At 43.0% G+C, this 17258-nt stretch overlaps 1 protein-coding gene across 1 annotated transcript in view; it reads left to right on the top strand.

The window, feature by feature from the left end:
• Positions 1-3523: 3523 nt before the first annotated feature.
• Positions 3524-17258, top strand: part of LOC126456497 (zinc finger protein ZIC 4-like) — a 272110-nt gene continuing 258375 nt past the window's right edge. The window contains exons 1-2 of the mRNA XM_050092247.1: positions 3524-4056; positions 4267-4912. Of these exons, the coding sequence (XP_049948204.1) occupies positions 3883-4056; positions 4267-4912 (820 nt within the window). The 5' untranslated portion in view covers positions 3524-3882. The remainder of the gene's footprint in view (positions 4057-4266; positions 4913-17258) is intronic.

The raw sequence follows: 17258 nt of genomic DNA, 5'->3' as shown, positions 1-17258 counted from the left end.
ACCAAGTCTTGAATCTGTGGTCAATACTTTGTTACAGCATTGTCGTAGGACCGTAAGGAAAGGACCGTAAGGAAAGTGTTTCTAAACTTTCACTTGATCGTGTTATACAACATTTAAAGTTTCCTTCGAGGCTGCAGACTCAGCGAGGAGTTTCTCATATGTGATCGAGTTGTTAATGAGCCGGTGGAGAGATTTCTTCTATTTCAGTTCAAGCGAACTCATTTTGGAGAGCGGCTGATGATGTGTTGCACCTCTTGTGTACGAGTATATAACAAATACGAACGTAACAATTGCTGATAAGTAGTAATTTGAGTTCTGTATCTAAAATACGATAATGTAAGCGGTTTCAGCCCAACAAGTTCTTGAAGAGACTCGATGTGTAGGTACGATTTAGTTTGATTTTCTTCACGTTGAGATGTGAAATTTTAATACTATTCACTCCCATCACATTCCGGTGAAGATGCTGTGCCTATTTACTTAGGGACACTGCATCTTTCCAACACGGCGAGAAGGAATTCTGTGAATATTTCACCAAGATGCACAAATCATCTTACTGGAATCTGAAGTAACTTACTTTATTTTATCCTTAAAGTGTCCGCCCCAGTAGCTGAGTGGTCAGCGTGACGGATTGCCGTCCTCTGGGCCCGGGTTCGATTCCCGGCTGGGTCGGAGATTTTCTCCGATCAGGGACTGGGTGTTGTGTTGTGTTCATCATCATTTCATCCCCATCCGGCGTGCGGGTCGCCCAATGTGGCGCCGAATGTAATAAGACCTGCGATATGGCGGCCGGACCTGCCCCGCGAGGGGCCTCCCGGCCAATGACGCCAAACGCTCATCATCATCATCCTTAAAGTAACTCTTATTTTGAGACTTAGCCACACGCACCTGTGGTGTAGTGATTAGTGTCACTGGGCACAGAAGCCAACGTCCAGGGCTCGGTTTTCGGCGAAAATCACGGATTTTGGGAGTGAGGATCTGAAGAGCTCTTCACTGAGGCTGAGCGCGTATACACGCAATTGTTCCGTCGACGAAACTGAGTCGAAATCAGTCAACATCGCAATTTTTGTCTCGCTTAGTGCGCGAACCGAACAGGACTTCATTCACTGCACAGTGACTTGCATGGTGTGTATGTAGACATAGATTTCAGCTCGGGTAAATCTCTACTTGCAAGGGCGCGCATACAGTCCATTACTAATTGTAGTGAGTTCCTAACAGACGTCCGTGCCCGTGTTGCCTACACAGGTCATGCCCTAAGAAATGACTAAGATAGAAGCGCTCGTCTGTGCCCTACTTTAGGTACAGTAGAAGGCAAGAAGAGGATATACAGCGTTAATCCCACCGTCGGTGACGCATCTTCTAAATGTAAAAATCCCTCAGGTTCCATCTGGATCTATAAAATACACAGGAAAAAGTTTTTCTTGTTTCACGGAATTAGTCACCAGAGTTTCAGTGAATACTGTCAGTACCTGATCGATGCGCCCCATATCACCAGAAGAAAAATAAAATTGAGTGTTACTTTGACGTAAGTGAAATACGTTTACAGTTATTTTAATAGCGTTTCATATGAACTAAACACTTTACAAATCGTGTAAATGAAGAGTAACACTTTCTGCTGTAGCTTGTACCTCCGAAGAGAGGCCCCGGCCGCCCACCGAATACCTGGAGCAGAACCATAAAGAACGACGTACAAGCGATGGGACGGCACTCTTAGATGACACAGTACGTTCACAATGCCGTAACAAGATTAGGAGGGCTGGTCCCAAGTGAAATGGGAAATTAGGCATTGAACAAGAAGAAAATGTTTTGCTTCAGACATTCACTATCGTCCTGCCAAATACAGCTTCCCAGCCGGCCGGGTGGCCGAGCGGTTCTAGGCGCTACAGTCTGGAGCCACGCGACCGCTACGGTCGCAGGTTCGAATCCTGCCTCGGGCATGGATGTGTGTGATGTCCTTGGGTTAGTTAGGTTTAAGTAGTTCTAAGTTCTAGGGGACTGATGACCTCAGCAGTTAAGTCCCATAGTGCTCAGAGCCATTTGAACAGCTTCCCAGCATTCATTTTTTCATATTTTTTTCCTTGTATCTGACATCGTAACGCTGTTTTGTTGGCTTTAAGCTTATCGCAGGCATCTCATCTATTCTCTCAGTAGAAACCTCAAATGCGTGCTGAGAGTTTCCATCACCTTTGAGACCCTTAACAAATAATGCTACCTGTCGTTCTGATTGTTAAAATGCGCCTGAACGATCGTAGATTGACTGTTCAGAGAAGTGTAGCGCGCCCCACGATACACCGCCACATGTATAAGGTTATCTGCCGATAGTCCCATAAATATTAGTGCATTTAGTATTTTCACTAACGCTGTCACAGAAAACGTTTTTTGTAGTTAGCCTGCTTCGGGATGGGCTCCAAGTTATGATTTGTCAATCGGTTAACAGCTAAGACGTTTATGTGACTATGTCAATGAAAATATTGAATGTACAAAGAAAAAGTCGGCCGCTGTCTTCCGAGATTTTGTTTATTCCAAAAAGCGATAGGTGAGCTTTTACTATTTTTTGTGCCCGACACCCATTTCTGTCGACAAACTGTCATATGGAGTGTAGATGGACCCTCAGCAGTGTCCAGCTACATTTCACGTAAAACGAAGCGGTTGTTCGAGTAAAGGTTGTCCGCATGCACAATGCCTAAAGCCCTTACTATACTATAAAATATATTTGTCAAATATCGTTTATGAAATGTTTCACACTTTACTTATGTTATTTACAATAGTTAGTGCGTGGTTGTAGTTTTTTTATAAACAGTATGTCAAAGTATTTTGACAGTGTAATGCGAGCCAAGGCCACGTGTCGGTGGGTTTAGTCTGCAAACTTTCACATGCAAGTTGTCTGTGTGGCGTGAAATAGGTATGGCGGGACTTGGCAACAGTTTATAACCCTAATGATTAATCAAAACCTTCTCAGCTGCATAATTACACAGTTTATTGACCAGTTTTTAAACCATCTTCAGATTGCGAAGAAGATGTGGAAACCTGAAGTTGTTCTACGAAGAGACTAGCCCAAATGCGGAATAATACAGTTGAGATGTTTTTCATTGATCATTAATATTAGTGTCGGTCAGCTGTGGTGCTCAACATGATGAAGACCGGTCACAGTTCGCCGTAAATATTGTACTTCATGTTAACGTGAATTCATGGGACCTGCAGTGCTGTGCGGAAGCGGGACGCTGCAAACTTGCTGGAACGCGCGCGCTCCGCTGCGAGCGTGCGCCTGACTCCCCTCGGAGCTGCCGCCTCACTGTCTGTAGCGACGCGATAGACACGTTTCGGGGGCGTGCCCCCGCGGACGCGATTGGCTGGCGGCGGCGGCGGTGTCCAATGGGAGCGGGCCCCTGCGGCGCGACGATAGGCGGGAGCCGTGGGTCCGACCCACAGGGGGGCCGGCCCGACGAATGGGAAGGGGAGGGGCCCCCGCGGGCGCCCGAGGCGGGGGGCTCGCCCGAGAGGGCGCGCCAGTTCCGCTGCAAGCACGGGCCGAGCTACACCGCGTCCCGGCGTCGCGTCCGGCCTCTCTCTGTCTCTACCTGCACACGCGTCTCCAGCTGCTCCCCCCTCCACGCGTCGGATGCGCGCCGGCCGGCTGTGCGCTCCACTGAACTCGTTAGTTCGCTCGAACGACTGCTCGATTACTCCCGATAACTTCCGGGCCCGCGGCTAGGAACAGTATGGGCCGGGTGCGTGTCGCCGTGCCCGCCGGCGGTCCAGATTACGAGGCTAGTTGTCGCAGATGACGCGCTCGACGGTCCGGAATATGTGACAGTGGGCAGCACCGGTGGCGTGTGGAGGACTAGCTGAGGCGAGAGTGTCTGCGAGGCGGAGACCCGAGTTACCATGTTGAGTCCGTTCGTGGACCCGAGTCACCACCATCACCTGGCAGCCATGGGCATCAAGATGAGTCCTCCGTCGTCGGCGCTGGTGCACCAAGGCGGCGCCGGCGGCACCGCGGACCACTACCAGGCGTCGTCCGCCTCCGTGGGCGGAAGCGGAGTGTACGGTGGCGCGGGGGTGGCGGGGGGCGGCACCGCCGTGTCGGCCGCCGCGACGGCGGGCTACGCGGCGCGCGACTTCCTATTGCGGCGCGACCACCACTCGCAGGAGTTTTCCGCCTCCGGGGCCGGCGTCGCCGCGGCCTCCGGGGGCGGCGGCGAGTCCGGCGCGGGGGCGGCGGCGGTGCTGTTCCCGGCTGCGGCGGCGGCGGCCGCGCTGCACCACGAGGCGGCGGGCCACGTGCTGCCGCACGCGCACCACCACCAGCACCACCACCACGCGCTGGCGTCGCACCACGCGGCCGCCGCGCTCAACCACCAGATGCGGCTCGGCATGGACGTGTACGCGGCGCGCGCCGGCGTGGGCGTCGAGCACGGCCACCACGCCGCCTACCACCACGCGCACCACCCGCACCACCCACACGCGCACCACGGGCTGGCGCAGCACTCGTACCCTCACCACGTGGCGGCCGCGGCCATGCACCACCACCACCAGCAGCAGCAGGCGGCGGCCGCGGCGGCGCACCACGGCGCCTTCTTCCGCTTCCGCCAGCCCGTCAAGCAGGAGATGTCGTGCATGTGGGTCGAGCCCGAGCAGCCGCCGCCGCGCAAGACGTGCGCCAAGGCGTTTACGACCATGCACGAGATCGTGACGCACCTGACGGTGGAGCACGTGGGCGGGCCCGAGTGCACCACGCACGCCTGCTTCTGGCAGGGCTGCCCGCGCAACGGCCGCCCCTTCAAGGCCAAGTACAAGCTCGTCAACCACATCCGCGTGCACACGGGCGAGAAGCCGTTCCCCTGCCCCTTCCCCGGCTGTGGGAAGGTGTTCGCGCGCTCCGAGAACCTCAAGATCCACAAGAGGACGCACACCGGTGAGTCCCGGCTCAGCGCTGCGCCTGTCACTGTACATTTTGTGTGCTACGCGAGCAGTAACCGGCCCCGGATTTATTTCGTGCTCTAAAACCAGACGTGTTTGCAGAAGAAATTGCGGTTCTGTGTTCCGCCTGCTTACGTTTATGTAAACGGTTTTTGGGTTATCACTGCCCGTCAGCAACTGATAAATGCCGACGCGTTGCGGTGTAGAACAGCACCAACGTCACTGAAGATGCCGCAAACTCGTCTTGATTCAGTCGTAGATAGATAATCTTCGCAGGCTTCATTACTGTTGGTATCAAGTGAGGATTACAAACCGACAACATTAAGGTTATTTTTATTTATTTTTGTCGCCCAGATTATTTCCTTCCATTCGCACCGTCATCAGTATGCCTGTATTCGATTCAAATCTTAATTAATAGTTGGTCAATGAACGTCCTAAAACGCCTAATCAAGTATTACTAAAATTTTAATAGACTGAGTATCGCTAACGATGGCATGAATTTCCTGAAACATGTTTGGACGGAAAAGGGAATGTAAGAATAATGTTTTTTTTTCCACCAACCGCAAAGCTTAATAGGCTATTGTCGCGTTGCTCTGTCATAGGACGTTTACGATTTGGTGTGTAACCTACCATTATCAGGACGTACACTGGAATAACTCCATCCTTTTCCAATGCGAATTTTTTAAGCCCAATCGTAACTTGTTACCAGCATCAGCCGATATACTCAAATGTATGTAACCAGTCAGTTTATTTGACGATTCCACGAACGGTTTGTGTCACTAAATCCGCATCGTCAGGTCCACTACTTTACAAAGGTTACAAAAAAAAATTTATTTTGTATCTACGATTTTGTGGGGTACATTTTGCGCGTTCTTTGAAGGGCAGACTATGTGCACATATTACTAACTTAGCTGTAAACTGTCTTGTTCTTTGTACCGTGTCGTGTAAGAAACTTTTTGAACAAGATATTTACTTTAATGCTGTGTGAGTACCTAAAGTCTTCACCTATTTTTCTCAATCCATTTGAATCCACAGAGTTTACTCTCGTTAAAATCTGTTATTATATTCATGTCCCGTCAGTATGTATTTTATCAGCAGTTATATAAAGGACTGGAAGAACGGAAGCACCTCTGCCATATTAGTTAACATTACCCGTATTTATTTTGTTGCGTTGAATGTGAAAAATAAAAACACGAAACAAAAAACGGAAACTTACGCTGCAAAAATAAAACCTATTTATTATATAAAATTACCTACTGCGCCAGCTAAGTTTTTTCATGCGTAGCACAACGTCTCAAGGATTTGTTCACGTTTTAGAGTACTGTGGGAATTCAAGAGTTTTCTTTTGAAAAAGCCTGTGTGCTGTTCTGTAAACTCCCATAGCATCAGAAAATGTAAATCATTTCTCAAAATGCGTTGTGATACAAATGAAAAAAAGTAACTGCTGCAGTTTATTATTTACATCACTAGTGACACAGTTGCGGACTTTCCAGTAACACTGTGTATGACCTATGAAACTAGGTTACAACTCGTTCATCGTCTTTATATAAAATCAGGAACATATGCGTTGCGTGTCACCGAATTATGGAAATTAAAATGCGAGACATGTCTATCCGTTTTGTTCCGGTGCCCTACCCTGCCCATTCTCCAGATCGGTGAAGTAAAACGGCCAGATAAAGGAGGTTGTCGTAGACGACCAGATAGAGAAATTTCGACGTCTGTTGCTGCGTCGAAAGTTAGTTTTGTACAGAAGCTGAGATATGGAAACTTAATGAGACACGATCGATTGTATCTGAGGCGCGTATCTTTGAATCTATGAGGGCAGTACATGGGATAAATTACGAGCTGCCTGTTCCCACTCATCACTGACAAGTATTAACTTATTCTGCTGAAGCAGGTGCACAAGGAGGTCTGTGGCAGCGCGCCACTGCGGCCATAAAACACTCTCGGAATAAATTACTCTGATGTAGGCCTATTTGTCATTTGTACTAGCATACGAGTATCCTTTTAATTGCTTTGCTTAAGATGACGGCCGCTTGACAGAAAACTGATTGGGTTGTTCATATATTATTCTTACGTGACAGAATTCCACGCAATTCGTGGATTACTTCAGGAATCCACATCAGATTAATGGCAAGTTTAGGGCTGGTAGTAAATTAATTGGAAAGCTACCCCACATTCTCGTGGGAAATCAAAATGTCCTTTTCGATTGCATCACCACTTTGAGTCAACTTCTACTTGATAAAAAATATATATTTGTTATATTTCTAAATGGCACTGGTGTGGTCCATCAACAGATATAGTTTCGCTCTGTCACTTGCGCAATTCTCGTTCTTAGAGTGTTATTTTAATCGTTGGTGACACATTTCTGAAAGGGCGGGAAATGTAACTATGTCTGTTTAAAACCGTTTTCCAACTAAAAATACACAGTATATTCACGCTGATATAAATACCGTGCCTGTTTCTTGACAGTGACTGACAGAATAATAATTTTACTGACAACGGAAAGAAATTTCCCATATGCAGCTAATTTCTTCTGTATTTGTTGCAGTTTACATAGATAGGTACGGAAATTATTACGGTCGTACACAATTACGATGAGTTTCAAAATCGTAAAATTCTGCATCTGACAGTAACTGGCTCGTAGACTTGAAGTGTCTGTTCACACTCTAAACGTAATGTCATTGTGCCTAACGTTTCGTATATTGATACTCCAAGATTTACCTTGCGGGGAAATTTCAGACAAAGCATTCACTGTACGGTATACATTTATTTATACTCATATCGTATATTTTCGGCTCTATAGTTGTACCTGAATGCAGCGGTGTAGACGGATATAACATTTTTTTAAAATTATCTACGCTAAGAATATTAGATGAGTTGATCGGATAGATAATGAATTGAATTAGGTAGAAAAGAAATTTAAACAAATCTTTACTAAAAAAGGAATCTATTGATATGAAATCCTGAGGCATCTACGAATTATCAGTTTATCAGAAATAAAGGTATGTGGTTGCATCACACCAGTCTTGCGACTTAAGATCACAACAACAACAAAAACAACAACAACAATAAAAGAAAAACGTCTGCAAAATTATACAAACAACACATACAGTAATTTGGACAGATTTTTTGTGTACTCAAATCTCAATAAACAGAAAATAAATTGCTTCACACTTTAAATATTCGCGTAACAATGCAGAAACACTTACCATAGTGCTACAATATTTCTTTTTGTTTTGTTTAGGGTAGTGAATAAGGAAAGGTGAATAGATGAGACAGTCAGTATTGTGGTTCACTTTGCTAGTAGTACCGAGAACGTTGTTGGCAATAAATGTTAACCTTGAGTCGTTATCAAAACTTTATTTTTTTATTATTCTGGTTGTAATAATTCTTTCCGTAGGGAAGCACAGGTGTGTGAGCTATAGACTATATGTATTAGGCTATATTCCTGTACGACAAAGAACGATTTTTTTATATTTATCAGTGAATTTAAAGGCCTCTGATAGCTGAAAATGAAATTATGTATTTCTTTTCTGTGTGTTGCACACGGCTTTTCTTGTTGCTGTAGGTGAGAATGAAATTCCTGTATTTTCTTTACTGCGTGTTGCACCGGGATATTCTTGTTGCTGTTTGTCAGTTTATTCCGGTACCACTGTCGTGCATCATGAGCTGTGTGTGTATTACAGAAATTCATGAATTATTTAGGCAAGTCCTTAATTCACTCAGAGACATTGCCTGCGCATGGGCATGCCGCCCGTGTCGGTAATTTGCAGAGTTTGTTGCTCTTGACCGTGTATTCAGATAACGAGACCACTTCCGTCCGTTTCCACGGCGAAGCTCGTTGCAGCAGCGGATGTTTGCAATTTGCGTTGAACAGACGCGGCAGCGAAAATTGCAGATGCGACTTCCCTCGCCCTTGATAGGAATATTTTGACATTTATTAGCTTCGTAGTCCGCCGTCCCTTGTCCTTGTTCGTGTATTGTTCCACGGAATGCCGCAAATTTTAAGAGGCCCGTCCAAGATGCTTAAATGTACATGTTTAAACGCGTTTCTGTAATGGAATTACGTCCTGTTTCATCCTGTTAAGTTACAGCTTGGCTGAAACAGTAATTTCCATGATAATTTATCGACATCTCCGTTTACACGAATGTTGCACCTTTTTCAGTTATCGTAAACAGCTGTCACGCTCTTAGATTTTATCTATAGGCCCTTGCTGATATTTTGATGTAATACTTGTGTAAACAGATGTAAAATGTCAGTATTCATCCACGTGAGAAAAAAACCTTCTGTAATGAATAATTCTAGAGTATAGGCATTATGGATAGTATCATGTACATTTGTCAAACATTTCTACGGCAGATATTTGTGGTATTGTGAAGAAACAGTGAAAGTATATTTAGGTGAGTAAAAGCATTTAATTTTTGACACTGAGCTAAAGTATGTGTTCCTTTATGGAGAGCATAATGAGAGCTAATTATCATCGCATATAATACTGATCGATATTGATCATCTTGAGTTGTTAATACGTTGAATTGCACAAGTAACGTCGTTTCCATACAAATGTTTCACAGGAGATACGCTACGGAGTCTATCGAGGTACATTCATTGCAACAGCTGGCAGTACTTCTGTCGATATAAGTATTCACTGTAATTATTCTATAATAATTGTTGAGTTACTAATGTGTTCCCGATGTATTATGTATTCGTCAGAGAACAAAGCTACTCAGTTGTTGATTAACGATTATTTTTTCCAAGAATTAAAAAAGCCAACAGTTCGGGTAATATTGCTGTTGACTTTTACGGAACCACAATTTGTAAATTTTTGTTAAAGATCACCTTGATATTTGCTGAAAATTAATCTGGAAAATTACGAGTATAGTTTGCTATTTGTCACTAACTAAGGAAACACAGTTGATTGTGTGATCGTCTGGTGCACGTCCCCATTTATAAGTAAAATGTTTCGTCGATAAACAGGTCATACCCGCCCATCCCTTTAAATTAAAATCAGAGTGCTTTGTTTGTCATTTATAATAATAATCACCCAGTCATGGATGTTTCAAGACAATATGGGGAAGAGGGTGGCATATTTTCAACAGTTTTGTAGAAACAGAAATACGCATATTCGTTGCGTGGTTATTTTGTAGTGAGCGAGTACACTACAAGAAAGACTGGTTTCGTTCGACAGCTTGTGGCCCCTATCTCTGAGCCTGTCTGCCGCACTCAGGAATGCATTACATCCTTCTCGCACAGACAGTTTGGTCGTTAGCATAATGTTATCTCGAGGAAAGCGTCTTCTAAGATTAGAATAACTCTTTTTTTTTAGATTGACACGCTACAAAAGTCGTATTCCCTGAGACAACGCAATGTTAAAACAGCGATTATTGACACACCTGTACAGAACTGAACAAGGCTTGTCTTCGATTGTTCGTGCGTTTAGCATAAAATGTTTGTCATTACCTGGAAGAAACAGCAAACGTGTTGATACGGAAACGGGAACTGAACATTGTTAGACTCAAACAGTCCACGACACGTTCATGCTTGAAGGAACTGCTTCAACAATGTTAACTTTCAGTGTATGGGGATGAGTAACGTTTGATTCACGAAATGTTTAAAAAGCATTACAGAGTCTTATTTGGAATACCGCAGAAGCGTTATGTTTAATAATTAAAAAGAAAATTTATACAATGCATTATGTTGCTGTACCACCGGCCTAGTTCATAAGCGTGTCACAAAATAGCTTCACCCAGCTCGTCTCGTGACGCTTCTAGCTAACCACTCAAAGCAAAAGACAAAGATTCTTTGAGAACTGGGAGTCTTAGTACTCACACTGACTAGTTTGTAGTTAAACTTATATAATATCTTGAGTTAGACGTCCTTCTCAACTGCAACTGCAATCGAACTTTACTTTCAAATTGACAGGTGAGAAACTACCCCTTGGGAGTAATGACTGCAACAATCAGCGAAAGGTCAGTGTTTCTGGGGTAATTTTAATGTTAAATGATATGGTGTAACATCTAAATAATTTATAACTTGTACCGACGTTTTTTACCGACATTTCAATTATTGTGAAACACATTCTTAATCCATCATAAGACTTCTTTCATTATACGTTTCTGTGTTCACAGACCGCATTCTTTCACATTTTCGCTTCATGCTCTTAGCCGAACATTCTAATATTTCATCAGATGGTTACGACATTTCTCCTGCTAGACACACAATATACGAAAGATTCGTACTGATTGCCAACAGCAGCAATTGTGATTCTAGCTTCATTTGTTCTGTACACGATTAAAGCTCAGAGGCTTTCTTCAAATCTACTTTTGCTCTAAAATATTTCCTTTTTGTACGTGAGTAGTTGCGTTTTCACGTTATCGTTTTCACTGTTATCGACACAAATATCAGGATAGTGCGGTAGGACTGCTTTCATACTCTTTTTGTTCACGTTTCATCTTTTACAGCAAGGTATAATACGGTAGATTTAACAAAATAAAATTTTTACCAACGAAGAATTTCTGTAGTCCCTGTTCCAAGATTATTTAGATGGGTAGATCACATAACTAATGAGGAGGTATTGACTAGAATTGGGGAGAAGAGGAGTTTGTGGCACAACTTGACAAGAAGAAGGGGCCGGTTGGTAGGACATGTTCTGAGGCATCAAGGGATCACAAATTTAGCATTGGAGGGCAGTGTGGACGGTAAAAATCATAGAGGGAGACCACGAGATGAATACACTGAGCAGATTCAGAAGGACATAGGTTGCAGTAAGTACTGGGAGATGAAGAAGCTTGCACAGGATAGAGTAGCATGGAGAGCTGCATCAAACCAGTCTCAGGACTGAAGACCACAACAACAACAACTGTTCCATGTGTTAGTTTTGCCTATTTCCTCCTCAGCTTCATAAATGTCTATGATATCCATCAACCTCGCTGTTCTCTTATTTGGTTACTCTTCTTGTTCTTGTACGTGGATGAGTCATGCGTTCACATACAATTTATCACAACTGTAGATCAGAAGTGGCAGCCCACATTAGTTATAGACTCTCCGTCTCAGAAGCATATGTCAATTAATTTTTAGTAAGGTGATCATTTCCCCAAACGAAATCTACTGTTGCGCTTCTGTTTATTTCTTTCAGTATCCATCAATATGTACTTTTTAGTCGCTTTAATTACGTGACCACATCATTAACAGTCGCCAGTGCCTCCCTTACAGGGCGATGGTTGGATATAATTCATTTCTAAATATACTCTCACACTTGCTCTATCAAATTCTTCAATTCTTCAACTTCTCCTCATCTAAAGGAACGAAGACGTCGTACACAAATTAGGAATAAGATCTGTGGATGCACATTCATTTTTCATACTAGTTCATTGGTTGTAAAACCTCTTCCAACACAGCAGACTGCAGAAAATTGTGTTAGTGAAACGTCGTCATTACCTACAAATCCTTTATTCGACTGAATATGTGAAGTCGGTTATGTCAATGAGTTTGTCTCACTGAGAACTGGCTGTAGATTTCAGTGTAGATTCACTTAACTAAAAGTATTGTTGAAAGCCGATGATAATACGAGATCCCGGGATAGTCAATAGCACGCCAGAAAGTGTGTACCTCGCCTTTTATGAGCATCGTGTGGCAGTGTTTCTAGATGAGAATAGGATTCCAGGTTCTCCAAGAAGTTAAAAATATTTGAGATTGGCGCTCTTAGAGAAGCGAGATGTAGTTTTCTTTTTTCTTGAGTGGAGTTAAATACTGGCGTCAAATCACTCCAATTTGTTTGGGCTGCTGCTAACGGTCGCGCGGCAAGATGATGTTTATCGTCAACGAAAAATTATCATCGCCGCCACTACGTTGGCACGGAGAAGGTTCCGCGATGCTGCGGTTTCCGTTTGGGATGGTATTGCGGCATTGGCTGCCCAATGTATTTTAGTGTTTGCTAGGCTGAGAACGTAGCCGGCGCGTGGGCTTGTAGGTGGTAATTTTTACTGCGCCCAGTACGCGGGTGGAGTAGGAAAGTAAATCGATAATACTGGTGCGATGCGCTGTACAGAGGCTTTCGAAGTATGTTTCTTCGTAGACGTTTGTTTATACATCGCGCGTCACAACAGGTCCAGGCGCCACGGAGCCGCCCATAGCGGAGCCGAGTTATGTGCACACCCACGTATTCTATATTCGAAAAATGAATGTGAAATTGTATGGCAGAGGGTACTTCTAATTGTAAACGGGTTCTTCCCGCTCCATTCATGGCCAGAGAGTGTAAAGAATGCCTATGGAGTGCTTGTCTGCGAGCTGTTGTGTACGTCAAGTAACCTGTGTGATTTCTAAGGGATAGATACGTGGACGGCTAAAGAATATTCATTGTTGCCGCCAAGAAGGACGGTTCTAGAATTTTTACAGCCAGCTTGTCGCGAGATGTGCGGCGTCTGTCCACCAGGTGGGAATTTTCAACACTTTTGTTAAGCTCTCGACTTTCAGACAAGACTGACTGTCGTAGCGCCCTTCATTGTGTGCGCACGATGTCTCCTCTCAGTCCTGCCTCATATGCGTTCCATTCTTCAGTTACTCTAAAACTGATTCTGTATCCTGTTTACAGCTTCAAAATATTTTTCTGGAGAATGCGGACTGCGTTTCTGACTCGATACAACTATTTAGACTCTCGTTTGTTGTTGTGGCTTTCATTCCAAAGACTGGTTTGACGAAGCTCCTCTATAACTACTGGAATTACATCTTTATGACTCTGATTACTGTATTCATCTCTTTGACTCCCCCTACGATTTTTACCACCCACACTTCCCTACAATACTAAACTGGTGATCTCTTCATGTCTCAGAATGTGTTCTACCAACCGATCACTTTTTTGTTCAAGTTGTGCCACAAATTCCTTGTCTCCCCAACTCTATTCAGTACCTCCTCGTTAGAGACGTGATCGACCCATCTACTCTCCAGCATTCTTTTGTAGCATCACCTTTCGAAAGCTTCTTTTCACTTTTTATCTAAACTGTTTATTGTCCATGTTTCACTTTCATACATGGCTATACTCCAGACAAATAACACAGAATAGACTTCCTGACACTTTAATCTATTCTCGATGTTTACCATATTTCTCTTTTTCTTAAATGCTTTTCTTGCCATTGCCAGACTACATTGTAATACCCTCTCTACTTCGGCCATCATCAGTTATTTTGCTGCCCAAATAGTAAAACTCATCTACTAATTTTAGTATCTCTGTGTAGCATCACCTGATTTAATTCCACTACATTGCTTTTGTTGATGTTGATCTTATATCCTCCTTTCAAGACACTGTCCATTCCTTTCAACTGCTCTCCCAAGCCCTCTGCTGCCTCTAACAGAACTACAGTGCCATCGCCAGACCTCAAAGTTTTTATTTCTTCTACCTGAACTTTAATTCCTACTCAAAATTTTTCTTAGGTTTCCTTTGCTGCTTGTTTAATGTACATATTGAATAACATGGATGATATGCTTCAACCCTTTCGCACTCCCCTCTCAACCACTGCATCCCTTCCATGCCTCTCAACTCTTACAACTGCGGTCTGGTCTCTGTGCAAGTTTTAAATATCGTATCGCTCCCTGTGTATACCCCTGCTACCTTCAGAATTTCAAAGAGTATATTCCATCAACACTGTCTAAAACTTCACTGAATCTATAACTGAAAGCTATATAAATGAAGGTTTGCTTTTCCTTAATTTGTTTTCTAAGATAAGTCATAAGGTCAGTACTGTCTGGCGTATTCCTTCACCCAAAGTGATCTTCGCCGAGGTCTGCTTCTACCAGTGTTTCCATTCTTCTGTGAAGAATTCGTGTTAGCTTCTTGCAACCATGTCTTATTAAACTGATTGTTCGCTAATTTTCACACCTGTCAGCAACTGCTCTTATTACACTGTGAAATATCTTTCACTAGTACATCGTCAAATATTTTGCGAAACGTCTTTCATAAAAGATCTTTGAGAAGGTTGTTTTACTGTGCAGTACGGACCTAAATGCAAAATAGTTTCGAATGTTAAGGTATGATGTCAGCCTTCTAACAGCAGAAGAAATATCACAATTTATAACGACGTGAGTTTGAAATTTTAATGTAACATCGTACAACGCACTTCAAACAAATTAAAATTAATTGTTTGGTGAAAACTTCGATTCGTAATGCAGAGATTTGTGGATTTGAACGTCTTTCTTTTTCCCTCCGCAAGAAATCTGTTTCGTGTCGTAATCACAGTAGTCACGATTATTCAGTGAGGAATTGAAACATGACATTCAGCGAAGCGTGCCGTGCATAAAATTTAAGCGCTCACAAGGAAGCGTGTGGGAAGCTTAAGAGACTTGCTAACGTATTGATTCGCTACAATTCTTGTGCACATATGCTTATGGGTGAACTAATCACATTCTCTACAGTTCTTCCAGATACAGACACGTTACTTTAAATCAAATTGAGTAAGGAGAGAAAAGTAACAACTCTCAGTCATCTACTGAGCACTGATATTCAACAGACAAAAGCATATTATTGAACTTTCTCGTAAATTTGCGCTTTGTTACTGTCAGTGCACAATAGGAACAAAGGTGTACGGCGGGAATGTTTCGTTTTCTGGGTAAACTATCATTGCGTATATTTGTCACGATTCTAGTAAGCTGAGCTAGAGTTTTTCCAACGGTGTTTTAGAAGGTCGCAGTCATGAACTAACTGTAGTTTTATGTGTGGGCCACTTTCCAGTACCCTAGCTATGTCTGGTCAAGTCAATTAATGTACACTATACAATAAATAATACTGGACTTCGTCTTCTGTTGACAACAGTTTCTCTTTTAAATTGCAATGTATTTAATTGTCGGTACTGCGAATCCAAGATCTTACGGCTAAATGCTATTTCCTTAAAAAATATGTCTCCCTTGGAAAGACGGTGTAGGAGAAATACGATAAAGAGTACGCATTTAGTATTTAATCTCTCATATGTAGTAGTTCAGATGGCTAAAACAAACATTAATTATACCAAACTATTGCTGGTCTATTTAGGAACAACATATATCAGTTACAGTGGCCAATCCTTTAGCGCGAACCTTAATTGTGAATATATTATGTAAGGTTCTTTACGTTGATGTGGATTTACGTTTATTGTGTCTCAAATATTACTGCAATTTATGTATGTGAGCAACTTGATAACACATGTCGTCAGATCGAGATTAACGTCCGTTTTTGGCTTATAGACCACGCAGTCGCAACCATTTGTCGAATTGGTACATGACCGCAAAAATTTCGGACAAAATATGCAGTTTGAAGTTTTTTGTATCGAGCCTCTTTACCATTTCTGCATTCTTTCAAGAATAAACGAACTTATCGTAAACGCTGGAACAATATCTACTGGGTAGTCAGAATTCTTTCTTTTTAATCATTTTTACGCAGATTGGTCAAAAGATTCTGTGCAGATTATCGCTCTCGGCGGGTTTTTAGGGTTAAATAATAACACAGATGGATTGCTAACATACCAGGTTATAAATAGAACATCATGGTATACCTCGGGGGATTAGTAAGAGAATTACATTCCCTTCCAGGGTGAGTATGTGTTGGGAACAGACATTTTCTGTAAGAACACTGTCTCTAAATTCTTGTAGTTGCATACCTTACCTCTTAAAAGGACGGTATTGTACACCAGGCTGATGACTTGCCAGTGCGAAGTGATAACATTGGCAAAGTCTTAAAACGTAAGGTTTGTGTTGCAGCTTTATTGGATTCCAAAGACCGCCGAATTTTACTGACTGAATCAGTTCTGATTTTATTTTGTTCCTTGAATAGGTTTGCAACACTACCTGACGGGGCAAAAAATACACCATGGGCTGCAAAGAGATTCTGGAAGGCACAGAGAATGTGAAGAAAGATCGGTGCATAAGGGACATCGTAATTTTATCACATCACCATGTTTCTTCATTAAATTCGGAAAATATGCCCCAAGAAAACCTTATTGTCAACTAGTGATGTGTTAGACGAAGTACTGCGTCATCCGAGACTCACGTACTTGCCTGCTGGCACTCTGTTTTTATCTTCAAAATAATTTTCGGATACTGGTCGTGTTCCTAAAGTTAACACGTTTCTTTTACATCATTTATTGAATTATGTTAGAGTCATAGTTAGGAAGTTTTCATTAGCAAAACATTAAAAAGCCGTAATTGGCAGCTGGTGTCGCCTAAATTTTGCTAGACATATTCAGTGGTCTGCTCTCATTGGCGACGTGGCTATTACATTCAGAGAACAAGCTTGGTGCCGACAGGAATGGGGGAGGAAGGCAGCAATCATTTTTTCAAAGGAGCCATCCCGGCATTCGCCTTGAGTTACGTCAGGAAG

This window comes from Schistocerca serialis, chromosome 2, assembly GCF_023864345.2.
Source record: "Schistocerca serialis cubense isolate TAMUIC-IGC-003099 chromosome 2, iqSchSeri2.2, whole genome shotgun sequence".
In the NCBI taxonomy this organism is placed as follows: Eukaryota; Metazoa; Arthropoda; class Insecta; order Orthoptera; family Acrididae; genus Schistocerca; species Schistocerca serialis.
This window is presented reverse-complemented; position numbering and strand designations above follow the sequence as displayed.